The sequence below is a fragment of the Porites lutea genome, chromosome 7 (genome assembly GCF_958299795.1).
Source record: "Porites lutea chromosome 7, jaPorLute2.1, whole genome shotgun sequence".
Taxonomy (NCBI): domain Eukaryota; kingdom Metazoa; phylum Cnidaria; class Anthozoa; order Scleractinia; family Poritidae; genus Porites; species Porites lutea.
Window position 1 is genome coordinate 919,456 of NC_133207.1, and position 27,617 is coordinate 947,072.

At 37.6% G+C, this 27,617-nt stretch overlaps 3 protein-coding genes across 3 annotated transcripts; 1 reads left to right on the plus strand and 2 right to left on the minus strand.

Moving 5' to 3' along the window:
* Positions 1-2,194: 2,194 nt before the first annotated feature.
* Positions 2,195-4,803, minus strand: LOC140943703 (uncharacterized). Its single transcript, XM_073392816.1, has one exon. It carries the CDS (start codon positions 4,353-4,355, stop codon positions 3,294-3,296), a length of 1,062 nt encoding a protein of 353 aa, XP_073248917.1. The 5' UTR covers positions 4,356-4,803; the 3' UTR covers positions 2,195-3,293.
* A 9,303-nt stretch (positions 4,804-14,106) lies between these two features.
* On the minus strand, positions 14,107-23,418 carry LOC140943917 (lysophosphatidylserine lipase ABHD12-like). Its single transcript, XM_073393028.1, has 15 exons — positions 23,176-23,418; positions 22,985-23,029; positions 21,963-22,072; positions 21,664-21,766; positions 21,355-21,468; positions 20,921-20,951; positions 20,758-20,803; positions 20,144-20,179; positions 19,666-19,759; positions 19,359-19,396; positions 18,134-18,213; positions 17,453-17,526; positions 16,336-16,414; positions 15,343-15,464; positions 14,107-14,417 (listed from the first exon to the last, which is right to left on the minus strand). The coding sequence occupies exons 1-15, from the start codon at positions 23,283-23,285 to the stop codon at positions 14,396-14,398; spliced, it is 1,104 nt and encodes a 367-aa protein (XP_073249129.1). The 5' UTR covers positions 23,286-23,418; the 3' UTR covers positions 14,107-14,395.
* Positions 23,419-23,435: 17 nt separating this feature from the next.
* On the plus strand, positions 23,436-27,450 carry LOC140943919 (DNA replication complex GINS protein PSF1-like). Its single transcript, XM_073393029.1, has 8 exons — positions 23,436-23,569; positions 24,084-24,148; positions 24,659-24,754; positions 25,063-25,153; positions 25,454-25,525; positions 25,865-25,897; positions 26,467-26,541; positions 27,297-27,450. Exons 1-8 carry the CDS (start codon positions 23,495-23,497, stop codon positions 27,360-27,362), a joined length of 573 nt encoding a protein of 190 aa, XP_073249130.1. The 5' UTR covers positions 23,436-23,494; the 3' UTR covers positions 27,363-27,450.
* The last annotated feature ends 167 nt before the right edge of the window (positions 27,451-27,617 follow it).

Consider the following 27,617-nt stretch of genomic DNA (forward strand, 5'->3'; position numbering starts at 1 on the left):
GGCAGTTCCGAAGTTCACGCAGACAAAAAAACAGGAAAGAAAACTTTGGATGAGTATGCATAAACACTGGTCTCTGTCGTAATTTAGCAAATTAAGGTTCGGTGGATATACTGATTCTGTCCTTTATTGAGAACCCTCCAAAGATCGGCTGTTGCCGACAGAGAAACTCAAACCGACCATTTGAGACAAGGAATGAGAAAGCGCACGATTGACCTGGTTGAGCGATTCAGCCATCAGCAGGAGCTTTAATATGACAATAGATATATGTTGAAAACAATTGAACAATAGGACAATATATATGTTGAAAACAATTGAACAATGGCCAAAATCCATCCGGTTTCCAGTTACAACTTAAAAAATCGGATGGAATAGAATGCAACTTCGGAAACTTTCTTTTTGAGTTTTTGCAATTAGCGGTGGACCAGCCAGGCGTTAGGTAAAGCAAGGGGCGGGGGGAGGGTGGCGTCCCCGTCGACCTCTTTAGGAACACTTGAAATTAAAAACTCAAATTTACAGCAATAGAAACTGACGAAAACCGCGAAACCGCAATAAAAGTTAAAAACGAAAAACAGCACGCATTGAGCTAACCTGTGTACAGACGTCCCCCCCCCTCCCCTCAGAAAAAATCTTCCCCCGATTTTTTCTGAGGGAGGAGGGATGTCTGTACACAGGCTAGCATTGAGCTAGCCTGAATTTCATCCGATTACCTCGAGTCGTTATTACTCCCTCAGTAACGTCGTTACACACTAGGCGACAGGTAATTGCAGCAACACGTCGCGGCGACAGATCACTCCATGTGTACAGGTCGGGCGACTAGTTGCAGCAACACGGTGAGGCGACATGTCGCAGCGACAAATCGCTTCGTGTGTACTCGAGAGGTTTTGTAAAAATCTTTGTCTCCGCAACAGAATTTTGTCGCTGTAGCATGACGCAACAAATCAAATCAGAATGAGTAGGCTACTTGCACTGAGAGGTCACGTGACCAATGCTTCCTTTTAACAATGAGTTGGAATCTTGCTGATGCCAAAAATTGACAGAGCGCATAAAAATTATCTTACACCCGAAATTTGAGAGGAAATGCATTTAAGGGGGATATTTTATAGCACTTTGATTTCTCAACAAAGTAGTATGATTTCTATTGGCTGCCATGTTGGAGGGCATACTCTTGCCCTCCAACATGTTGGCCAAAACTACTTTTTGCTTCTATCTTGTGAAACGTTTGGTAGTTAGGTTCAGATGTGCTGAGAATGTTGCCACATCATCTTTTCAACAATTTCCTTGAAGTTTAAGTGCAAAATTTGTGTTCAGGAAAGAGGTAATTCATAGTTTTAAAAATCACATTTTGGTCACGTGACCAGCTACGAACTTACTCATTTTAAAAAAATGGTGCAGGTTTGAAAAACTAAGTCACTATTATTTTGTTTAAGATATGACCCACTAATGGTTTTTTGATAGCAAAATCATATAACTTTCATTTTCATAAAAATGATGTCACATGACCTCTTAGTGCAAATGGCCTATTTGTGCGACTTGTTGCCACTGTGTTGCGGCGACAAAATTCTGTTGCAGCGAAAAAGATTTTCACAAAAATTCTCCAGTACAAACGTAGCAATTTGTCGCTGCAACTTGTCGCCTAGTGTGTACCGACCTTATACTAAGTATAAATGTATAAAAATGTGCGGAGAATAGATTAAAAGTGTTTAAATATAAACATCTTACACATTATTTTCACCACGTTCTTGCATGCGTCAAATTTCTTGGTATGAGTGCAAATATTTTTTTCAACTTGTTTATTTCAACATGTTACCTTAAGGACGGCTCGATTTACACAGGTTAGAACGGTGGCCAATAGGTCCCATCCCAAAATTTATACTCTTCTTCTTTTTTTATCTCGTGATAGTTTTTAACCCGTGATAATGTTATCCTGAGATAACATTTTTATCCCTTGATATTTTCTTATTCCGAGATAATAATGTTATCCCAAGATTTTATCTCGAGATAATTTTTTATCCCGAGATAATTTCTTACCTCGTGATGATATGTTATCCCGAGATAATATTTTATCTCGGGATAAGAAACTATTTAATCTCGTTTTCAGTCTAAAACAGAGTGAGATCTGGATACGAGATAAGAAAAAAATTATCTCGGGATAAAATATTATCTCGGGATAAGAAAATATCACGGGATAAAAATGTTGTCTCGGGATAAAGTTATCACGGGATAAAAGTTATCACCAGATCAAAGAAAATTCTTCTGAATAAAATTTGGAAGAGTATGGGCCTCCGTACTGTTAGGTCCCCCAAACGCACTGTTGTGTGAGTGCTTGGTAATATATCACATGATCTGGTATTATTATATGGATGAATCTGATTGGCTACTCTAGCTAGCGAGCAAGATGGGCCTCGGAGACGTGAGAGGGCGCTGGTAACGAGGTTGACTTATATAAAAAGGGTAGGGATTTTACTGGTAGTAAATATTATCATTATCTGTTTAATACATGACATCGAGATTTAAATAAAGATTCACATCGGAATCGTTGGTACGAATGCTTTAAGAGCATTACCATGGTAAGTATTCGTACACTGAAAATGTCTAACAAGGAGAGTTTTGGGGATTTATGGCCTTTTTTGGAGAGAAAGAGCACTACAAATACCGAGTTACATCAAAGGGTCACTTTCCTTAAATTTCAACGATGTTTGTGGTGTTTGCACTCGTCTGCTCTTACGTCTCTGACATTTGCCTTAGGAATTCAGTAACACGTACCGGCCAATTTCAGCCATTCGATTTGCCCTGTAGCATACATCAAATTCACTATCACCCTCTCATTAGACTGTTGTTTTTTGGCACTGACTTTCCGCCGGTTCGAAGCGAATGACACTTTCCAAATGACAAAACAGATATCAACAACAAGGGTCTAGACTGCGAAGCAGTCGGTTTTGTTTTCTCAAAAATATCGCGTTTTCAAGACGCAGCGTCAGAGTGTCACATGCGCAAAGGGCATCTCCCCATTCTCGCTCTGCGTTTTCAGCGTCGCTCCAGACCTTCTGTTTGACCGTTCGCGCGCAATAGCCTACGTTCGATGTATTAAAATTCTAACATGATTCCAAGGCTTTCTGGCCATTTTTCTATATTTCGTTTGGTTTTTTGTGCTCAAGTCTCCTATGGGAATTGCGAGACGATGTAGTCGTTAAAAATTTGCAATATTGTCCCTAACGCCTCGGAGTCATGTCAGAATATATCGAACGTGTGCTATTGACTACGTAAAAACGGACTGTTTTGCTGTTTAACAGAGGTCACAGTGTTGCACTTTCAGTCCCAGGTCCACGCCGCCCATTTTCTTGTCCAGCGGTTGCGTATTCACTACTCTTGCGGTAAGTAGACGACCGTGCGACTGCCGCGTTCCCAAAGAACGTGCTTCGAAGAGCTCTTCGGTAAGAAGGAAGCCGCCAGGCATAGATAAAAATATCCACCGCAACTTTAATGAACAGCATCAGATCACTTATACGGAGTCCAATATGAATGTTTATGTTTTCTACCTCGCTCTTTGACTCCTTGAAGAGATGAATATAGAGAACGATAATGTGCAAAGAGGCCGAAGCGAGCAAGATAGCTGTTAGGTAAAGTGTCATGACCGTAAATTGGCGCTCGCTGAGTCTTTTTTTGTAAGAGGCCCTCTTCTGTATAGAATGATTCAAAGATGACTTCTTACGTAATGTGTTACTGTGTTGAAGATGTCGGTTGAATGACGTGAATAGAATGATTTGTACCATCACCAATATAACTGATATGAGAGTAGGGTGTATTATCAGATCTAGCTTCAGATACGTTGATTGGTCGATCCCAGTGAATTGCAGCATACAGAATGTTATAATATATACGCAACTTACAGTGAGGAATCCCAGAACTCGATTTTTAGATATAATTTCTTTGAACTGGTGTGGGTAGGTCACTGCGATATACTGACACACTGACAACGCGAGGACAATAAAAAACGACATGGTAATTGTTACTGTAGAAATAATCCCTGCTATTCGGCGAAGCAATTGATAAGCCCCGCCCGGAGACGTCTTGAAGTCCGTGAAATCCACGTAGTAGTATGTTGCCAACAACGGTTCCACAATTGCTCCAGTCAGCAAGTCGACCACAGCAAGACCAGCGATGAAGTACGTCATGGGCGTCCGGAAACATTTCAGCGGATCACGGTAAATCGCAGTCAAGAGCAAAGCATTTGAAATCACTGTTACAGGCGAGAGGATAGATAACATGATCGCAGACATAAGCACAATGTGGCGATAGGTACGTAACTCGGGTAGGATGCCATCAGAGGAATTTCCAGTCGACAGTGAACTGTTCATGATTCTTGTAGAAGATGGCAAGTGATGTAGTGAAGAAATAGTACTACAAAGAAGATCAGTTTTGAATGAAAAACTTCTCTGTTGTCTCTAACTGGGTCGCAGAAGGCAGAGAAAATATCTTCTGCTTTAGCCAATGCTGTTACGAATGGCTATTGTTCGTGTTCGGATATATATATATATATACAGTCCACCTGTCACTTAGCCACCCAAAAGGGAGCCGATATTTAATGGCCTGCAGGCTTTTATATTAACAAGGTGAGCTAAATAATGGGCCTTTCTGACAGTTTTCGACAGGGGGAATCGTTTATCGACGATGGAAAATATATTTGTCTGATTAGTGAGAATGGAGATGAGCGTTTATTGCGAAGTGTTTAGTCTGGCTGTACGCCGGCTCAGATGACTCGGCAGATGGCAGGTGTTTGAAGCTCCAAGAAAAACAAAAAATATTCGCGACTTCACTTCCACGAGGATAGAATGAGTTTGCTTCAGGATGTCAGAGCGCTATCGTGATCCTGTAGGCCTGAATTCAGTCATCAAAACCTAATAAAAGAATTTTAAAGAAATGGGATGGTTAAGAAAAGTCATAATATAAGCTTATAAAATGATATGCATTTTACATGTTGGTCCAATCCGCGTGCATGAAGTTAGATAAATATGGTGACAGCTTTCATGGGCAAATTAATATAAGAAGTTGTTAAGCTTGTAAAAGATGGCCTTTCTAGGACTTACTTGCACATAATTTTGTACTAACGCGGAATTTTGCTTTCACAAAATCTTGTCACCTGATCGGAGAAAGAAGGCATTGATTTCTGCGGAGACTAACTTGTTCTGAATTAAGGTTTGGCATTGTTTTCAGGATTATTGAAAGTCTAACAGTTCTACTTACCGCAAAACAAATGATCCTTTGATCAAAGCCTTTGTAAATGATTTGGTGAATTGAAGCGCTGTTGTATTAATTCAGTGACGCGAGCGCACATTCACAAGCTGAACAATAGTATGCAGCTCCCTTTATCCACTCGACAGGAGGAGTGCGTCAGTTTGGTTTAATATCAGTTTACTTTTGCAATGTAACGTCACAAGTGAAATGTAAACACCCTGAAAGGTAGGTAGCCGCATTCAAGCGGAAATTTCGCGGGATACATAATATAAGTATTGCTCAAGATATAGAGCTCTAGGCTCATTATGGCAATAAATGAAACTGCTGAATAAACGAAATCGGTTGCTGAACATTCGTTCATTATAATATAAGAACTAAGGCTGTAACAGGTGAAACGTAAATGTATTTTAGGCTTTCTTATATCTTGTTTTCGTTTGTTTGAACAAACGTGTTTTTCCTACGCTCTTTTCATAAGAAACTGTGTTTAAAATTAATTATGTTGTTGAAAAGAAGTGAAGGAATAAGAAATAAAAACAAGTGTATTTTCTTTTATGAGTTTTTGGGCATTGATCTTGACTATAAAAACATCCTGGTTATGAGATATTTTCTATAAAATATGTTGTGTTATTTTATTGGGTTTTTCTGAATGATTTCCTTCATGGGTCATTATTGGCGTGCTTTCGTTCACTTACAAAATACCCCTGAAAATGATAATAAATCGAACCTGGCTTACCAATTAATGTCAGTCGAAATTATCTTATGGTTTTTGGCAAGAAAAACAATGTTCCTAAATAACCAATTTAAACAAAACAGGCTGACAAAATAATAAAGATCGCCAGAGATCTCGTTGTCGGACTATCCACGTTTCATCGTATCCCCCTAAACAAAGTAGACTACGAGTAGTCCCGCGTGTCCCCTTTTCTCGCGTGGGTGATTTTCACGCGCGCTCGTGTTTCGCTCGCTCTACTATCCCTGAGGAAAAATGGGGACTGCTGGTAGTCTATGAACAAAGCGCCAAGAAACTGGGAAATGTTTTCGTTGCAATTATAACGGAGGTGCGTTATATTGCGTTCTGTTGGAACCCGAATCTTATTTATAGCGGAGTTCGTTATTTTGGGGGTTCCACTGTATTTGTAAACTGGTACGGTCAAAACCATGTTAAGAGAATTTAACTCATAGTTTGAAACGACAGCGATCTCTTTGCCCCAATCCCTTCCCCCAAACGCGCGGCCAGGCCCCAGGCCCCCTTTGGGAATAGGGCGAAGAGGCGGCTGGCATTTCACATCATCAGGGAGCTTGAGCAACGAGACGGCGACAGCAACAAGAGCGGCAAAAAAGCAATCGGATTAGGTTAGCAAAACAACGACTTTGCTCGTGCATCGCACTTTTTTTGAACATTTCTTCGCCGTCGTTGCACGACTACGTACGACGTGAAAATGGCTTATTTCACGTTTGTGGAGGACGCCAACACAGAAAACGAGTTACGTTTTCTTTTTCTCAATTGGATACAGTCCGTTAGAATTCTACTCCTGAAAAATTCACCAACATTTGACGGATTGAACAAGATAGAATAAACCCGACAAAGTTTGAAGCAGCTCAAATTCACTTTTTAAGAGACATTTGGTAGCAGCGATAATGATGACGACGATGATAATACTAATGATAGCAACGATAATAATAATTATAATAATAATAATGGGTACCAATAATAATAATAATTATTATTGAGGGTAGCAATTTATATCTTGTGATAATCTACTCGTAACAAACTATGTAAATAATGCGTTAATGTTCTTACACGTCGAATTCAGTGTTAGATGTTTCTTACCGCCACAAGCCGAGCCCAGATTTTGAATTACGATTAGTGAGTAAACAACAACAACAACAATACCTTTATTCACCTTGTACTTAATTAATTACATACTCACGTGAAAGAGAAAAAAATATATATTTATTTGTACTTAATAAGGCCTGGAGCTGAAATAATCCTAAGATTTTCTAGCCAGTTCTCCAGAATTTAAAGTTTTAGAGAATTGAGATAGAATTTATTTCTAAAGAAGCAGTTTTAAAATACAATGTATTAAGAAAGAAAGTGTATATGCTTAAATTATGTTAACTATGTTGTTCTGACAGCAAATAAGGTTTCAATTGTTTTTGGAATTGGTATGTGTTTACTTCTTTAAGAGTTATGGGAATTTTGTCCCAGATGGTACATGTAGCATATCCGATTGTTTGTTTCCCCGTATTAGTTCGCACTTTTTTTACGTAAAGATTCTGTTTCGATGCATATCTGGTATTGTATTTGTGGACATTACTGGCATATTGAAAATAGTTTGAGAACAGCTTTGGCAGGAGGCCTTTATGCCAGAGGTACGTGAATTTTAGAATCTGAAATCGATAAACATTATGTACCGTAAGAACGTCTAATAAATTTAGTAGGGGAAGTGCACTTTCTGTGTGTTCACCATACGTGGTGGCAAAGAAAATAAGCCTAGCAGAATGGTTTTGCTTAACTTGTATCTTATCAATATGTGTTTTGTATGCACTCCCCCATGCTAATATTGCATAAGAGATATATGGGTATATTAAGCTGTGGTAGATTTGTTTCATTTGTAGAAGAGTTAGATAATGTCTCAGCTTAGATATAATACCGTTTGTTTATCTTCATTATATTTCAATAGATTCTCGTTGAGGTCCCCAAGGACCAACACCTCGTGTCCCTTGGTATTAAGTTGTTCTAATTGTTTTTTCAAAATACTATGAAATAGGTCTCGGTTTCCTTTAGGGTGTCTATAGACACAGCCTATTACAATATTTTTTTGTGTAGTACGTGCCAGCTCTATCCAGCATGACTCTATTCCATCATCCGAGATATCTAAGTCACTCCTTCGTGAAAATTCCAAGTTATTAGATAAATACAGACCAACACCTCCTGCCTGCGTTTTTGGGTTAGTGTTCACAAAAGCATAACCAGGAATATTCAAATTTGCACTCGTATTTTCATTAATTTTACTCTCTGATATTGCGATGATATCTGGCGTTGTCTTAACTGTGCTTAGAATATCATGCAGCAAGGATTTGTTTTTTCCAAAACTACGAATATTACAGTGGAATATCGAAAACCCTTTTTGTTTAAAAGCGTCATCAAATGACCGCAGCTTATTGAGTGCGTTCTCGGCCTGAGTTTATTTTGCAGTAAACATGTGTCATCGAGTTTTTTTTCTCCATGAAAGCGAGTTGTAATCACCCAAAGAGCTCAGAAAACAATGAAATTAAAATTTCTTCTCATGACACGAGGTTTTCAGATGGCAAAAACTGACCCAAAAGCTAAGGACTCTTTTTTAGTTGTGTGGTTGCTTTTATGCCGTCCATTTCAGTGTCAGGTGAAAAAACGACTTTAAAATTCGATACAGCTTTGAAAAGGTACACGAGCGAAGAAAAGGACTACCGCTGGCACAGACGCCCAAGATTATGAGATGCGTTCTCCTTACGTCGAACGCAAGAAACCGATGTTTATCTTCCACCTATCTCCAAGCTAGATTTTCTGAAAGGGTAATTGAATGGCCACGCGACGATGTGATAATACAGAATAAGTATTATTGATCCAGGCTCTTGCAAGTTAAGCTAAGTAACAATGATATCAGTTCAAATATCAAATATCACACGTTCCTATCTTATCTTTTTAATGTACTTTTGTGGGTATCGCCAGATATTAAACTTTCAATTACTTCGCGCGTATGACAGTAAAAGCGACAGGAATTGTCAGATAACGTTATGAAATTAATCTACGTAAAACTCCAACTTTAACATGCTATAGATATTGAGAGTTTGACCAAGTTGTTCATTGCGAAAAAGCTAATATCTATTGTCTCGAACCTTTGACATTTCTATCAAAAGAATCGCTGAATGCATCGCTTTTGATTTCCATAAAAATACAACTGCTTCCAAGTTTTTGTTTCTCACTAAAGCACTCTCGAAAGTCTCTAAACCAATGACGTAGGTTTCCTTTCTGGTTTTCGACCAACCGATTTGAATCTTACGTCAAAAGCATACTGAATAAAATAATGTTTTAAATACTCGGTGAAAGGACTTTGATTAGAGTACATTTTTTGTCAAGTCATTTTAAATAAAATATTAAATTCATTAGGCAGGTTTTGATGTTGCCAATCAATTAAATAAGCACCAAAAAAAATCTCCCCCCTGGAAGAAATTCTGCATTTTTGGAAATTTGTTATTATTAAAGCGTTCTAATTTTATATCAGTAATTCTTTTTGCTTCAGTGAAGCAAAAACCCAAGCGGATGATTTGACGACTGAAACGGGCAAAACAACGAGTTTGTATCCGTCACGGTGCACACAAAAAAAAAATATTATGACAACAACTAGGAAACTGAAGAATCATTTAGCCAAATAGAATATTTACAATTTAGGGCTGAAATGGCAATCTGCCAAAAAATTTATTCAGGTGTGTTTAAGGTTTAATCCTAGTCAGGAAATGGTAAAACGAAAAATCTTTTTTTCCTGTTGGGTTGAAACCCAATTCTATGTTGCTTCTTTGAACAATTCCTCAAGAAATTTCTTACTCTATTTCTGTCTAACAGCCTAAAAATTAACATGAGAACAGAGTGAGTTCATTGTTAAAACGACCAAAGTAAATAAACGAAAAGCAAGTGATGAAGTCTCGTTTCCATAGAGAGCTGTAAAATTTATGATCTAAAAAAATGATTTTAAAAATAAAGTAATTAACTTTTACCTTCATTTGTTATTTTTTGTTTCGGATAACTGTTCATTTTTTTTTTTTTCCAACGACGCTGGTGTAAGAATTATACTACAAAGTTATGTAAGTGAAACGCACAAGACTATTTCTAAATGCAGAGTTTTCTAAATACAGACAAATCGATCTTACCAGTTTGTGATATAAAAGTGTCGCCTAAAGTGATGTTTTCAACGTACGTGGAATCCTTTGCATGGAACTAAAAGCACCACAATCGGATACTTCGCAATCGAAAACTTCTCCAACCTCGTTGCCCAACCTGGCAGCGCGACTAATTCTATAATTCCAAGAGTGCGCCTTTTGAATTATCTCCACAGCGTATGACCAGAAAGGAATATTAGAAAGTTAAACACTTCTAACCAAGACTAGTTACCGCACAAACCATCGGCTAAAAAACCGCGACAAAACTCGCGAAGAAGACTATGTGAGAACTCGGTAGGACAGAGACCGTCTTTATACAATCACGGCACGTTCCCATTCAATATTCACAGTGAACGTATGATTTATATATCAATTATTTAGCCATCACGTTTACGTTATGTTTTATTCATATCTCAACAATTTTCCTCTTGATTGACAGTTGTTGTTACATCATCTCTTGTAAGGAAACTTATACCACTGAAGAAATAACTTCAGTGAATTTCTAAGTTTATTAGAAATTGTTTTTGCATATGAGGTTTGAACGTCCAGTTCGTTAAAGTAACTGAATCATGCCATGAAACTTGCCCGAGGAAAAAGACGGAGAGGTATGCGAGTTAACCTAAACCTTTGTTTAACAATTTTTTTCCTTGATAATTACGGCGAAGAAAACACGGTATTTTTTAAGAGAAAAAGGTTATTATAATGGTTCCTCACTGTGAAAACTATTTGGTGACATCTTGGTATAACAAATTTTTAATTAATGTTTCATTACCATAAAATGGTTTTTGTCCATTTCAATTGCTTTTTGATTGCCATTGACTTAATTCTGCGTGCAGCACTGCTGTTTCAGAAATGACCTCTTTTTTTTCAGATCCAGACTCAGCTAGAGGCCATTTAAATAATGTGATAGTCTTCTGCAGACTGAGAGGGAACCCGGAAAGCACAAGAGAGAAACAAAAGAGACCCACTTTTTCAATGAATAGAGGCCATGTGGCGTCTATAAACGACGGAGTTTGTTTGGGAACAAATTCACGAAAGCATAAAAATACATAGAATAGAACTTTTAGCACCTAAAAATAATTTTTAATTAACACTACTTGATATCAAGGCTTCTTCCTGGGGCATGCGCACAACAAATCACCCGGCTAGTGACAGTGAAACACTGCACGTAAAGGGTGTTGACATTTGCGACACAACTCAATAATTTAAAGTTTAATATGTTTTACCCCGTCATCTATGATCGAAAATCACCATGAAAATTATGAAAAGGATAAAACAGCGTGGGACATTTCGAGATTAAAAACGACGCCACCGTGGTTTTGACGTCTTCCTAGGAACTTTTTCATTACTTCAATTTTGTTCTCCATAAATAGAAAACGGGAGCAACCTTCACGTAAACCATTACTGAACCTAAATATATTTTCATTTTACACATATACAAATGAGATTCTTCTCTACCGTCATGGTCTGTATGTCACCCGTTTTTCAAAAAAATACTTTGAACTATTCGCCCTAAGTTCAAAACAAAAGACTGGTTAAGTCTCAAAACGTTGATCTGTGAAAATGTTAACCCTAGCTTTGATCTACCTTTCTTGATTTTTCACGATTTTTTTGTTTCTTTGCAGCGAAGGAACAGAAGAACAGAAGGATATTTTTTGTAAAAGACATACGAGTCTGTTTTCTTTTTTGCAATCAATTATGATGTCAAATTGGTCATTATTGATTTTGCTCGGTGGGATATCACGCAACCAGCTGCTTGCAACGTTTTCATCTAAAATTCATCCTATTGATTGAGTCTTGCTTCTAGGTATTATCAAATACACTTTGGTAAATAACAAGAGAAACTCAATAACAGTTGAATAGGAGTCTGACGTGTGATACGTTTTCGCTAGTGCTGTTCCTAACAGTTCTCCCCAAAATGATAGTAACATGCCTGGACAAAATCGACTACTTTTTAAAAGGAAAAGCAATTGATTGGTATTAAAACTCATGCCTGTATGTTAACAAAAAATTTTTTTTTTAAATAATAAAAAATCTAGAATAATGGCTTTCATACAGAAAATCGTGAAGTTGTATTCAGCGTCACTGAAGAGATGTCTTTGAGTTTTCTATATTTTGTAATGTCATGTTCACGTGACATCAAGGGTTCAAGGCTGTTGATATTTGAAAGAATGGACAACTAAGATAACAGTATCGTCAATCACATTCACCAAAGAAATACATTATTATCCCGCCAAGATTCTATGGTGTTAACCATTCGAAGAACTTTTTCTCGAGTAATATTTACTTGAGAGGACGTTGCTGATAAATTTTGTTCGTCCTCAGTAATTATCTCCCCTGTCGCTTTGGGAGACAAAGAAATGTCTTCTATCGAGATTTCATTTTGAAAACTGCAAAAAGACTGTTATAAATCCGTTTCATGTAAGAGATCTTTCAAAGCTTTATCTTTGCTTAAAAGTAATTCTGAAGGTCCACTTCCGCCTTCTTCGTCTTCGATGAACGTTTTATCTGGGGAAACTAACTTTTCCTCTTCGTCGTTTATTGTGTTATGTGAATACATTTCCTTTTTACGGAGAGCATTTTTCATCTTTGGATTTTTTTGTGTTTTCTTGATTGAAGCGTTTCTAAGCCAAACGTTCAAGAAACGAAGGTAGTGTTCAGTATATGGGTCGTCTGCCAAAGTTGAAATTCGAGCGTTGATCTCATCGAGGCCGTTCTCCACGAATCGCACAGTCGTCTTTAGTCGTTATGTTTTCACAGTAAAGCGGGGGCTGTTGATGTTGTTTTCGGCGAAAAATATTGACAAAGCCATGGGTGAAATAGCCAACTATGAAATCGGCCAGGACGAGCTTGTCAGATACAGATTCCTGATTATCTTTTATTGCCTTTAAAGAAGAATTCAGGATGGCGATGAATAGATTGACAATAATAACAGTCATGACGGATATGTAGAGAATGGAATACAAGAAGGCTAGCGGAGGATTCACTTGTCTCATGTCCATTTTAGGAACTGCTTTGCCAAGAACAAATTCAAACTGGGAGACGCAAAGATGGAGAATGCTGGAATAACGATGGAAGAACATGCTTATCCTGCGAGCAGTGGTTTGGGCCGAACGCAAGTCGCCGGCCTGTTCGCAGGGTAGAACACGCTAAGAACGATAACCCCCAAATCTGAAGGTTCAGTCTCAGGTCAAGTTATACGTAGATGCGTTATGTATGTTACACTGAATAAAGTGGATCATATTTACAAATGACGATCGAGTAGTACGTTTCATAGTGACTGTGTCTCAAAGGACGACAACTGTGATATAGCTCTTCCTTTCCACGTTATATATCTCGTGGGTTGTGCGCTTGATGTTACATAACTTTTAGATCACAATACGGAACAAAACAACTAGATTTAAATCATTAAATTGTAAGTACTACAACGGTGTCTTGAAAACAATGCTTAAAAAGTAAATATACACGCGCTGTTTACTTTTTCCGCCTTTAAACTCTCTTTTCTTGTAGTCCCTATGGCGTGTGTTGGGCGTTTCACTAGCTCTTACCAGTCATGCACTTCGGTACTCGAACCACGTGATCTGAATACCGGCACACGCATTCTGACTGGCTCTCGTTTCGTAGATTTGTAGGAAATTTATGAAAAATTTGGTTGGCAGGGGTTCATGAAGTAGTGCAACCATAGTATAGTTGGCATAGATAAAAGAAAAACCCTGGATTCTTCGTTTCTTCGGTAGACCGGATTCTCGATCATATAACTTCAATTTGCATTTGGATTCAGCCCCCAATCCTTCCCATCCTAACCCCACCCCACCCCAAAAAAAATAAAGAATGAAAACAGAAAAAGAAAGAACGAAAAACGTCACTACTTCTCTGCATTAAATACGTGAGTATTCAACGTAGCTAAGGTTAGGGTTACATGTAGTTTAACATACAGACGACGACAGAAATGAAGAAGAATTAATGACTGAAAGAATTTGTTTAATGACTGGAATTCCGAGACTCAGGTACATCCTCTTCCTGAACTTGCATATTGTGTCATATTTGACCTATTGAGTGAGTTGAGACAATCGCGATGAAGTTCGAAAGGGCGCGAATTCACCTCGCTGTCGCCGTTTAGGATAACCGCGATGCATTCGTCGGTGAAGATTCTTTGAGGTGTTCATTTTTCATGTATGAAAGTACGATAACTCCTTTACTTGCAGGCTGAAATTCATTCCTAGTGGCCAAGAGGTAAGACCAGCTTGAATTACTTCGACTTGATAAAATCCCTGAATAAAAAACAAATATTTCACAGTGGAATTAACAAACAATTCTTGCGAATTCGTGTGATCTTAATCAGCTGATTATTCCAACATTTGTTCTCATTCCGATTAGCTTGGGAGGGAGCGAAGCAAACCGGCCGCACTAAAAATCGACCTCGGACGTCTCTCAGAATAAGGCTAAATTCCGATATGATGCCAACCCTATCGCAATACCAATATAAATGACAATCCTGTTTCTTCAAATGCGCACACAACTACGATGACCGCTTCTTAATCAAACTTTCGCACAAACCGTTCATACGTGATTTATTTCAAATTCATCACTTTCATTCAAACCTTTTATTGAAACAAATACGCCCATGAATGACATATTCCCAACGTCTGTAACTTCATAGCACCACCGCGGTCAAACGTCTAAATCGTTATTTTTGTTTTTTATTGCTGGGATTTCATTTACCAGTTAGAGAAAAATGGGCAAAGATGTATAAATCAGTTAGTCAACATAACTATCTTTCCATTTTTCTCAAAATTTTGAGCTTTTTTCGCTGAAAACGCTTCGTGCTAAAAGAGAATCATGTTTGAAAATGGCGCCGATAATAACGTCAGCATCGGTTTTCAATCACTTAGAACTTTTTTAGTAAACTTTTTAAACGTTAAGTAAACTAACAGGATGTTGGTAATACCCTAAACTTTCGATAGTGAAAGTAGCAACCTTAACTTTGAAGTATTTCGCTTAACTTTTGCAAATTTCACTCGTTTGACCGCTGTGAACTTCATAGCTCTATCAATAAAGCACCCACTGGTCGCGCTCGTGTACCGAGTTTAAATCCGTTGAAACACTACATTTTTTGCAGACTTCTTCGTGATTGCATACCGATGCGCGGACGCTACAATAAATCACAGTTGGAGCTAAAACTCAATTCAAACCTACCTTAAAATTTCTGGAACTCTCTCAGATAGATAAATCCACTTGTGCCCAAGATTTTCGTTAAATTCAATAAATTTAATGGGTCCAGCGTCAGCTGGTCTTGTTTTCTTGGCAGTTTCGTACAACTGAAATTAAAAAAAAAAAACTTCTTTTAGCGAGTGGTTTCTCAATGTTTTATAAGAGTTCCTGGGCTTGTTCGGAGGGACTACTCCTTAAGACAGCAAAGATACTTCTTGGCAGCATCAACAAAGAACCTGATGTCATTTTGGAAAATTTGTTTCGCCTTCAAAAAATCATTAATAATTCATGAGCTCAACAACCTATCAAGTCCGCTAAAATCCGTCACGTGATCGTGTTTTAAACCCCGGTAAAACACTGTCAAACTAAAAAACCTGGGGGCAGCATTTGATTTCAGTCTGAGGGGAGTGCGGGGCTGATTGTATTTTGCTTCATTGGTATTCTTTGTTTTTTTCATCCTCATTAGTATTCTTTATATGAAAAATACTAATAGAGTGTTTTCACTCGCGTGGCCAGCATCTATGCAAATTTATTGGAACAAAAGAAAGCGTTTGCATAAGAAAAGAGTTCAACTCCCAGAGGATTGGTTTGGGTCACCAACATGGCCGCCGTTTCATTGTTTTGGGACACCAATATGGCCGTCGTGACGTCATGTGAAAACACTCTATAAGAACGACGGGTCCCCCGCTCGTTTATTAAACATTACTTAAAAAACAAGCGCTGGTGATTGAGGCTGGCTATGCCCAGTCCCTCTCTTTTCTCCTCATACTTGTACCCAGCATTTTTAATAAGTTTTAATACTATGTATTGTATATGGGCATCACTAACTTTTCAAAAAAAATAGCATTGATTTTCCAAAGTTAAACTCTAATTGGAGATAATTACGGACACTGCATCACTCTCCTAAGGACTTTTGGCTACCATTGTAAGAAGCGACAACAAAACCCCTGGTTAGAAAGCTCCTTATCTACGAACTACCTTTTTTCCCAGTTCAAATGATATAATTTCATCTTCCCGGTCGTGCAAGATTAGAATTGGACAGTACACGTCTGCTAGCCTAAAGATCAAATTACTGGAATATTAGTAACGGAAATCAAACCGCAGTCAAACAACAAGTACACCTGCTAATTTTATGGGAAGAAATTCTAGGCGGAAAAATGCTGTCCCTTTTTTCACCATTTTCGGAAAACCCGAAAAAAACAGTCCCATGTGACAACTGATACTTTATTATTTATTTATTTCTCATCCTAAGAGTCCGTGGGTCATATCCTATCAGCATGTTGTTAAAATTCAAAAGAACCTTCTTTAGTAATACTTACTAAAAAGATGCTATTTGTCTTGCTATTTGCGATTTTGCCAAATGAAATTTGAAAATTTCCTACATTGAATTAATCTTCTTTGGGAATAACAGGGTTTACAAGAGAAATATTGAGCTTTGTTTTACTCTAAGTTATCTTTAGCTTACCATGAGCAATATTTAGTCTAGTGGCTAATTAAACTCAATTGCTCACGGCTGGATATTGGCCATTATTGTGATTTCCAAGTCTACACAACAAAGCTCTGCGTTCTGTTGCAACCCAGGTGCTTTGCAGAATTACCTGTGATCAGACCGAATTTAATAGCTCCCTGTTTTGGCTACGTAGTTGGGGTAACACGTCGCCCTTCCCACAGGAATACATGTAATTTGTATGCAACATTAAACTAGTGCGTGATCGCCGGTTACTCAAACTTAAAATTTTTCGACTTTTCAAGAGTCTCTTTCAAGAAAAAATTTCCGCTCGTGTGTTTCCCCGTTGGTATGTAAGTCCCGACTGAACTCTCCGAAAATCTATTGTCAATGCTTACAAAAGCCTTGTAACAAAAAGCGACGGTTCTAGGGTGGTGGTGGTGGTGGTGGTGGTGGTGGGGGGGGGGGGGTCCCCCTCCCCCCTTATTTTGGATTAAGACCAAGGCTCCCAGGTATTTTTAGCGCTCTCCATTTGACAGAAATGTCCAGTTTGAGATATCAAAAGTTCAATAAAATTTTTAGCAGCTCAGGAAGTATCCAAAACTCTTCATTACTCGCGCCTGTATTATCGTCATAAAATTAATTCACCTCTTATCCGTTCGGAAAACTTCCTTAACTTCATCCAGAACGGTCTCATTAAAGTACGGAAGAAACCTAAAAGGCTGCAAGTACAAAGAAAACATGAGCTATCGAAAGTGGTGTTAGCTTTCGAGTTAGCTGATGTGAGCGATGACGGCATGAAAACAAGCTTATCAAAAGTTCCTAAACAAAAAATTTTGAACTGAGATTGGCAAAGCCTTGAGCCAATCAAACCAGACACACAAGGCGGCCAGCAAGGAGCGTTGAAAAATCCGCAAGGGTTAAGGTGCATTTCCATTGTCGCGTAATTTTAACGTGCGTACACAGGTAAATTTTACGCGCGTAAATAAAGTAGAGGCGATGAGTGGAAGGTCGCGCGCAAATGTGGAAGTTGAACCTCGGTCAAATTTTACGTTTGCGCGCGGATTTCATACATTGCCTTTATTTTATCTATGCGCGTTAAAAATACGCTACAGTGAAAATCCACCATTAGTCAAGTCATTTTGGGCTTTGGGTTTCCTTTGGATTAGTTGACCTTGGTTAACATTGTCGCCATAGAAAGCAGTTTACAAAATTCTTCAGACTTTTTCTTGAGTCTTCTTCACATCCGGCGCGCGTCTGCCGTCAGATACCGAAATACATGTATCTTTGGCGTACGTAGAACAGAAAGCAAGAGATTTCCCAACTTACTATTGTTATGGGGTGTTTGACCGCTCCTTCCCATACATTATTAAAAGGTGCTTCAAGAATGATCCCAGATGGAGGAGCTCCTATCACGAAAAATAAAAGTAATACAGTGTGTATCAGCTTAAGTTGGTTGTTGGCAAGTATTACAGCAACTGCAGCATATGAAGGTACAGCAGCAGCGGAAGCATTTTTATCAGGTTCTGGAAGGGTATTCCCGGGATCTGGGATTTGAGCAAAATACAGCACGGGATTCGGGAAACGTTCACGGGATACGGGATTTGACTGCGAACATTTAAAGCGGGATTCGCCAAAATTTGGTCGCAGAACGGGATTGGGAAAGAAAACGATATTCGGGATAGCGATGACAGAGGTTCGGAATGCGGGATTCCCGTAAGAAAGGAGCGAGATTGCGGGATCAGGGCCCTCCACTCCCTTCTAGAGCGTACGGTTTTTATGATAGTGCGCTATACCAGTTATAACTCAACCTTTTTACTCCTAGTCAACAATATGGGAACATACTCTTTAAATCCGAGCAAGAAATACTGTGGTGTTACTATGCGGAAGAAACTTCTTTGGAAGAAATTTTACATAGTAGACTCTTCAATATATTTTATAAGAATATCAACGCTGAAATTTGCGAAATTTTAAGAATATTTTAAGAATAAACCCCAAGCTGAGGTTTTGAAAAGGGTACAATTTTGTGTGTTCAAAAACTGTAAATACCATACAATTATATGTTTTCAACTTATTCCATCCTCTGAACTGCAAAACTTGCCAACAAGGCAAAAAACCTGCACTAACTATAGTTGATACCCCAATATATTCTAAAACGGAAATGTCATAAGCTATAATTTAAGAATAATACAAGAATATTTTCAGCCTAAAATCGGCAGAAAAATAAGAATATTCAGGCTGGGCCGGAAAAACAACATTCTTATATAAAAAAAGAGTGTAGGACGTATTTATCAGGGTTTTACGGAAAGACCTTCGTTGTTTTAGGGAAAATGTTTGTTAAACCTTTATAAAGAGAAAACGTTTAGCAGTTATAGTAAAACCTGTAAAACTAGAAGTTTTTTGCAATGTTGGTGTTGGAACTAGAATATGTTGCTTGTAATAAGAGCTAGTTATTAAACTTGTATGGACCATAAGGATATGACAGGAAAACGAGATTGCAATCATACTCTGGTAAGGGCAGAGAATGGTTTTATGTTAGCATTTATATACAGACCTTCATCACACAGTATCTTTGCAACTCCACCAGCTACCCTGAAATGCAAAGTAGTAGATTCAAAAGTGGGCACAGTTGCATTAGTATCAAAGGCAATTCAGGCCAGGCAATTGTCCTCCAAAGTGGTGCCAGTTACTAGCACTTTATATCTACTCCTTGTAATTTTTTTCTTTTAAAAAAAATTAGCCTTTTTGCAGCCAGACTTGTCACTCGAGACATCCTAGATAGAGAGCCCGATATCCCATCTGGGATTTAGGCTGTCTGCAACGCAGGCTAAATAAAATATATTCAAACTGTATTTATTCACCCTGAGCCTAAGGAGTGGCCCCAAATGTACAGCGACGCATCAGGGCTCTGTGATCTGATCCACATCATAGCAGAGACGCCATCTTGTATGAGTCCTGTATGAGGTAAAGAACAACAGGGTCATTATCAAAATGGATTCCTTCTATATATTAAATAATAATAATTTTTCTCCTTTAAACTTTCATGACCCAAAAATATATCAAATAAAAACATATAAAATTTCAGATTCCACTGCAAGGTACCGTTAAATGGGGACCTAGAATTACTGGTTCAATGCAAGAAAATTCAGTTTTCACTAAAACACTTACAATAAATGTTGGCTGTAAAAGTCATAAGAATACTGTAGTTTGAAACGAATTGAAAAAATAACACAAATTAGGAAAACACTATTTTATAATAAGTAGAACAGGTCAATTATGTTTCTTGATTTGAAGATATTAGCAATGTAAGTGTTAAAAAACAGATTAAAAGTTCATTACCATTTTCAGAGGGTTTCCCTTGAGAGTCACCAAATCCTATTAACAATAAATTAATACCATATGTAGGCAAATTGATTCTAATATTATTTTCATAAGAAGGCCGTCTCCCTAGATTTTACTTCGGCCAAAACAAAAGTGTTCTAATCTTGAGGTTGAAATATAAAATTACTGGTACAGTTACTGGCCTGCGAGAGCATCCAGTTTTTTTGGCTCAAGTTTCTAGTTTCACGCGCCAGTTTTTCTTGGCGGGTGAAACTAGAAACTTGAGCCCGAAAAAAACCGGATGCTCTCTCAGGCTATACAGTTACTAACTTTTTTTAAAAAAACTCTGATGAACAAAAGGTTGGTTGGTTTGTCTTTTTAAGTAACTTCGGACAGAGCCTACCTTTACCTTGATTAAAAAAACTATCTAATCTTATTAATTAGTAGAGTAATAATAATTATTACTATACTAATCAATAAGATTAAATAGTTGTAGAAATTATTTCAACATTATACAGGGGAAGGTCAGTTATGGATTGGCAGAGACCTCCAACTGGTTAAAAAATTGAAAATCACTGAAAAGTACCTACCAGAAAGTACTATTTTGGGGAATACTGGAAAAGAAGCCTCACCTCTATAATCAATAGTTATAACATGATAACCCAAAGCAATCAAACGCTGAAATATAAAACAGTGTTTTTCAGCATAATTTTACAGTAAATGTACATGCATGTCATAATAATAAATAAATACGGTTAAAATCTTTAAACAATTTTATTGGTAGAATATACAAACCTTATAAATTCCTATTCTGTGACCTGTTGCTCTAGAGAAAACAAAACAGAATATAAAATCGTAAAAAACAAATAACAAACTAACCAACAGAGAACAATGATAATGCACTACTTGATAATTCTGTGTCTCTTCTAAGTCGGAACCTGTAGATCTACGTTACAATGTTGGATGAAATTTTTTTAACATACAAAAAAAGGGACAAAACATAAGTTAAAAAAACAACAGCAATGCTGACAGAGCATTTTTAAATGACCTGTCAACACTTTGCCACGGGCATTTAGTGAATGTTCAAATGAAATGTGATGCAAGATCAACACTTTATTTTTATTTATCAAACTATTAAATATGTAAATCATTAACAACAAAATATAAAATAATCAAGTGAATAGCTTCAACTTTATTGATCACTGAAAAAATATTGACAACCTACGTACCTTGTGTATGCATTACCATGAAGATAAAGAATTATTGTTTTCCCATCCTTTAGGTGGGAATGCATCTCAGGCTGAGAATCTTGAATCTTAGAAACAGGTTCAGCAGGAATATCCCTGAAGGAATATTAGAGGAGAATGAGCCACTGATAAATTGCTACAGGTGATTTCAATGGGGCTTGGTGATAGTAATTTTAATGATTTTGCACATTTTTGTCGACAAAGCTTGGTGACATAAGATAATCCTTGAGCATTATAAATTAAACTCCCACACAAATTTAAGCAAACAATGAAACAAAAGACACAACTTACCATGCTCCAAGTCTACCAACAGAGCCAGTAATATAAAAATTGACAGTATTCATAGGTAAACCAAACGAAACAGGATCTGACAACTTTTCAAATGGATTTCTCACTGAATAGGGATAAAAAAAATACTGCTGAGATGTTGCCTTTTAATTTATTGATCAAAATTGCCAGTGCAACCTTGTGAATCATGACTTTAGACTGTCCTAAAAAAATACGGGATACCCAATAATATTAACAATATGGCTGGGTGTACTCTAAGGAAAATATTATAACATATATATGTTATACACTGAGTGACTTACATGAATTTAGGTATATAATATGCTCTCTAAGTGCTGGTGAGGAATACATTAATATCACACATACAAGATAAAGCATTGAGATTGCGGTAAACACAACCTTCACCAACAACCTGCAAAATACAAGTACAGTTAAACCTGTATTAAGAGGACTCCAACAAAAATTTTTTAGTGCAAAAAGGTGCACTTTATCGGCAGATGTTTATCGCATTTGGAGCAACCAAAAGGTAACTACCTTGTGGAAAAATACCACCAACGGCTACCCACCCCTACACAGTCTAGTCTGCTCCAGGCTTTAAGTAAGTAGAGCTGGAAAAAACAGAGGGGAGGAATAGGAAGTCGGGTGGTTGTTTAGGAGTATATACATAGACAGACCACCCTCTGGTCATGTGGCCTTTGTTGTTATTGAAATCTGGGCATAGACCTTCAGTAATGTTTGCAGATTTTTGCTAATTGATGGGGGAAGGAGTGAGGGGGGGGGGAAGGTGGGGTTGGTGGTTGGGTACAAAAGACCCCAATGCTCAGATTTCAATAAAGCGAACCGTCACATGTACATGAACAGAGGGCTCTCTGCTTGTCATATATTCAATTAGTAAGTAGGGAATTTAATGGAAAGGGATTTCCTTTGGTTCTATTTTCCTTTTGTTCCTTAGGAAACTACTCAGGGGGTCTTGGGGGTAATGCTCATGGACTGGGGGGGTCTCACCCTTTGTTGTTGTTGTTTGTTTTGATTTTTTTTATCTTGCCCTCGCTATCTCTTTTTACTTTGTCCAGATGGTTTTGAAAAGATGCTGGAACCCAACTCTCTTTTTTGATTTCTCACCCAGCCCCTTTTAGTCAAACCAAGGACCAGACAAAAAGATTGTCAGAATTTGTATCTGTGAAATATTTAGATTTTTTATCATAAGATAAATGTTAATTATGTGTAATGTGCGCACGATCCTGTTATGCAGCTCTTAGCTGCAAGGCGTTCTGAATAAACAACTCTACTGTACGTAAACAATAATATTGATCATGGCACTCACCAAATGAATGAAAAAATTCCCAACAGCAGTGATGACAAAAAGCTCCTATGTAGAACAAACATAATTATTACATGAAACAGCTAGGCCTAAAGTTGACAAAGTTCTACCTGCAGGACCGACAATGGACGTTGCTCTATATTCGAGCAGCTGATGAACACACCTGTTCCATAATTAATATTTTTTAAACGCACCTTTTTTGCTGTTTACTTTTACTTCGATCTCTTGATTCTTTTAACTCATTAACATGATCAGCTGACGTCCTTTTAGAAGCACCAGTTCTTTGCTTTATGCCTTCAGACATTTTGCCGCAATATCCACGCTTCGCCCCTTCAATACTTGTTCCACACTCCACTACCCTCTTCAACGATGTACCTCAAGTAAGAAGTCACGAACGTTGGCCGCTGAAAAACTGGGAACTAACAGAAACAACATGGCGGACTTCTCCGACTTACAATTCTCTCTCTAAAGTTCTTCGTACAACTCCTGAATTTAACGCATATCTCATACAAAATGTTTGGTGACAAGGCACTTGATCTTGTAAAGGAGCTTAAAAGATCCATGGATGGCACTTTACCTCCTTATAACGTAAGATTTTGTTTGACTCTTGATGAAAAATTTTTGGCGGGAATTTGTGCTGTAGCGGCGAGCTTGAAATGTTGTGGTTCAATTTAATTTTATTCTTGATTCAACTTTTAATTTATTTTCAAAGGTAATTTAATATCCATATTCACCCATCAGCTACCATACACAATCTTAATGGATTAAAATTTGAACTATTACTCAATAATTGTGTGGCTCCAAAAAATATCCATACCCCCCCCCCCCCCTCCCACCTCCCACCGCAGCGAAGGGTCATTGGAAATTCCTGTGAGGGAGAGGGGTCGTAAATGACAAAATGTTTAAAGGAAAGTACGTGGCGAAACTGCAGTTTCCTGTGCATTGGGGCATGTGTGAAGGGGAAGGGGGGATTGGGGGGGAGGGAATCAATCCAAAAATTCCTCCATGCAGGGAATATGGCCATTTTCTGGAAGAGCACATTGCTTATCAAGTTTACTGACTTGATGTTATTAAGCATGTCATTTTATATTCTTATTTGAAGGAAGATCTAGTCAGGCAGGTCTTAGAGGAGATGAAGATTTTGTTTGAACAAAACCAGAAGGAAGTGTAAGTTCAGTGACTACCTTTGTACTAGCTTTGTGTGATTTAAATTTGAAGGAAAATCCAAAGGGGTGTGGTTGGTATGAGGGGTGCCCTAGCTCCAGAGGTCCATTCTTGAAATATTGCTCTTGAGGCTTTGCGCCTTGCTGTTGCGGTGTTGCCTTGAGCTATCAGGGAAAAGGAAGGAACACCTCTGGCACCCAGTGAATACAAGCAGGGGATGGGGTTACTCCGTGGCTGTGCAGGTGAGAAGGGCCACTGGGACTTGTACCCTTATCCTATAAGACTAAGGTCACCTGCATTTTGCAAGCACCCAAATGCCTACCCTGTCCCTGTCACCGATTTTCCAGGGGCCACAGTGAGTATTAAAAACACTTTTGAATGGTAAATGTACAAGATGAACAGGGACTTGGCCTTAGGTAGCAACATCATGGGCTCAGATTGCTAGTTTCAACTCAAAAAAGTTTGTACTTTTTTCCAACACAACCATACCTGAATTATTGTTTTTTTTTTAAGAGCACTGACGGTTGAAGGAGAAACTGGTTTGTTTTCTGGGGTTCACTTGAGGCATGCTAGCTTAGAGAGAAACAAAAGATGCCTACTCTCCTATATGTGAGTTGAGAACATGGGAAGTTCATGTTTTAGTTTATATTTCAGTCTGTAGGGTTTTTTAGTCTCAGTTTAAAGGTCATTACACAAAGTGTGCTATATTCCTTTCTATTCTCACCTGTCTATGCTTTTGCTATTAAAAAGTGTGAATGAAAGTGGTAAAATAATTCCAGCATGTCTGTCTTGAAGTGAGAAAATTTCTCCTGTTTTTTTGTTCACCTCAGGCATTGCATTTTGTCCCTTTTTTTACCAGGTTACTTAAATTCTGGTAATAATATTATGTTTTAATTATTTTGAATCAACTCTGACAGCTATAACAGGATGCTAAGGATAAAGAATCTCCGGTGGGAGTTTGGAACTGTTTTACCTGAGGAAATCAAGTATAATTTATGTGAACAAGAGGTAAAAGAAGTAAAAATATGGTTTTAACTGTTTTGTACAAGATTCTTGGTTGGTGTGTTATACACCAATGAAGTGTGATTTTTTGAAACATCCAGTAGAGTTTTAGGTTCTTTGCATGCTCATGGACTTACCGGTAGTCAAAGATCGACTCTGTTGGGACAGATCATACTTAACTCTTTGCAGCCATTCTTTGCATTAACAAACAACATTTCTACCCATGTGAATAAATAGAGGGTGTTTTGTTAGAGTTGTTTTCTAGTGTTATTATTAACGTGTGTTTCTTTTTGTATTGATATACAGATTCAGTGGTTTACAAAATACAATAAATCCCTTGCAACGTACATGAGAACTGTTGGTCTGGATCTGACGCAGGTAATTACAATATATCATGGCTTGTCTAGTTTAAGGCAGTGGAGTGTTAAAAAAGAGTTTGTTTTTCCTGTGCAGTCCATAAATGCATCTAGAAGCTTCCTGCCAGGTCAAATATAAAACTATGCAAATTGCTGCAAAAAAGGTTTCATTGAATAAATTTTCATGCGCACATACGTCCTCATTATTTCTCTTTTTCACCCTAGAAAAACCGGTGCTTGCTATGCAGGCCATGCCTCAATGTATCACTAATACAGTGACTTTGAAACACAGTTAAAATCTTTAGTACTTTTATCACTGCTTGTTAACAAACACTTGGATTTATTAAAATCATTTTCACAGGATATGAAGCCCCCTAAATCACTTTACATAGAGGTATGTTTAAAAAAAATAATTGTGTAAGCATCTAGATATAATATTTTGGCTTACCAATTCACAGCATACTCATATTATTGATTTCTTTGTGAATTTATCCTTTGGGTGCAATCGTTTGTTATCCCCTTGTATGGTTGACTTTCAGTGTATGGATAAAAATTATTTACGACTCTTTAATATTATTGATTGGTCATTTCCATATTGATTTATAGAAAACAAAATCAATTTAAGCTGAAAAATTAACTGGAAACAATGTCAAATAAGCTTGAGAAGGAAGTTTTGAAGTTACCCCTACACTTCAATTATAACTTACTCCTGTCTGCAATGTGAAATTATGTATGCTGAATGACAGCCGCTAGAAGTGTTTACATAGTATGTATAAAGATGTTTGCCTTCGATTTATGCTGCTATTTTGCAGTGCTGTGATATGTCATTAGACACTTGTTTGACATTAAATGGATTCCTGGCTCACGCGTCACAGTAGTAGTTCAATGAAGTGCCAGTTGTTGAAGTTAAGAACCAAGGTCGTTACCTCGCGTAATAATATACTTGTTATGAACATTTAAAAGGTACGATGTCTGGAAGACTATGGGGAATTTGAAACAGAAGATGGAACTGTCATATTACTGAAAAAGAACAGTCAGGTGGGTGACTGTAAAGGGTCCCATCCCACAAATAATAATAATAATAATAATAATAATAACAATAACAATAACGATAATGATAATGATAATGATAATAAGTAATAATAATAGAACCAAACTGGTGCTAAGTGACCTTCTAGGGTTGATACAACTCCGTGAAGTTCTTAGCCATTAACCATCCCTGTAAGTGATTGGTAGAACAATATATCTCACCTGCTTATACATATTCTCGTTCTTGATGAGGTCTAAGCAACAAAGTGGCAAAGGGACTGTCTTTTCCACAAAAGTATGACCACATTACATTTGAAGAACTCTTTCAGATTACCCATTCTCAGAAGTAAAATTAAAAGAAGTTGGATCAATTTTTTCTTACCTGAAAAAGTTCATTTTTAGTTTCTCCTTTTTTTCCAATTCATGCCCTATTTTGTATTTTTCTATGACCAGAGGTAAGAAGTGTTTAATACTTTGCCCATAATAATATTCATTGATTGACCTAAGGGTTTCAACTTATTGAAATCATCTATAGTTATTAATTGTACAATAATAAATTTAGAGAATAAGAAGAATTAAAAAATTCTAGCTGATGGAAATGGTGTCTATCTCTTTTGCTCTTCATAATAATAATTTGATGCAATTATTATATCAAAGTTAATACTGGGAGTAAGAACATTGTAGCTTAGAAGTTCATGACGTCTTTGATCCCTGTTTATTTTTGAGGAACCTGCTTATGCCATGGTTACCTCTTTTTTTTTCAGCATTTCCTGCCAAGGTCCCACTGTGAACATTTGATCAGACAAGGAATCCTGGAACACATCTTGTAGAGCATAAAGTCAGCTGATTTTCACTGTTCGTTGGAAAGCTAGATTTAATTTGTAAGGACACGTTTTCTTGAACAACATTGTAAATCATTCTCTTGAAGAGCCTAGCTTCTAGACTAGAGTTTTGTACAATAAACTTTCAATCCAGTTCTAAAATGCTGATACTGTACATCTGTACAGTCCCCAGGGTTAACTGGTGTGGGTGGTCGCTTTGGTAGTCTCCTTCGCAGCTGCTCAGGCCAGAGTGACCCAAGGCTT

Coding starts and splice junctions, on each gene's coding strand:
- LOC140943703 (XM_073392816.1), bottom strand. CDS start 4,355: ATGAACAGTTCACTGTCGACTGGAAATTCCTCTGATGGCATCCTACCC.
- LOC140943917 (XM_073393028.1), bottom strand. CDS start 23,285: ATGTCTGAAGGCATAAAGCAAAGAACTGGTGCTTCTAAAAGGACGTCA. Junction 20,952..21,354: donor CATGGTAATGCATACACAAG/GTACGTAGGTTG, acceptor TGTTTTCTCTAG/AGCAACAGGTCACAGAATAG. Junction 19,397..19,665: donor GGCCACTCCTTAGGCTCAGG/GTGAATAAATAC, acceptor TTTGCATTTCAG/GGTAGCTGGTGGAGTTGCAA.
- LOC140943919 (XM_073393029.1), top strand. CDS start 23,495: ATGTTTGGTGACAAGGCACTTGATCTTGTAAAGGAGCTTAAAAGATCC. Junction 24,755..25,062: donor AGATGCCTACTCTCCTATAT/GTGAGTTGAGAA, acceptor CAACTCTGACAG/CTATAACAGGATGCTAAGGA. Junction 26,542..27,296: donor TACTGAAAAAGAACAGTCAG/GTGGGTGACTGT, acceptor TTTTTTTTTCAG/CATTTCCTGCCAAGGTCCCA.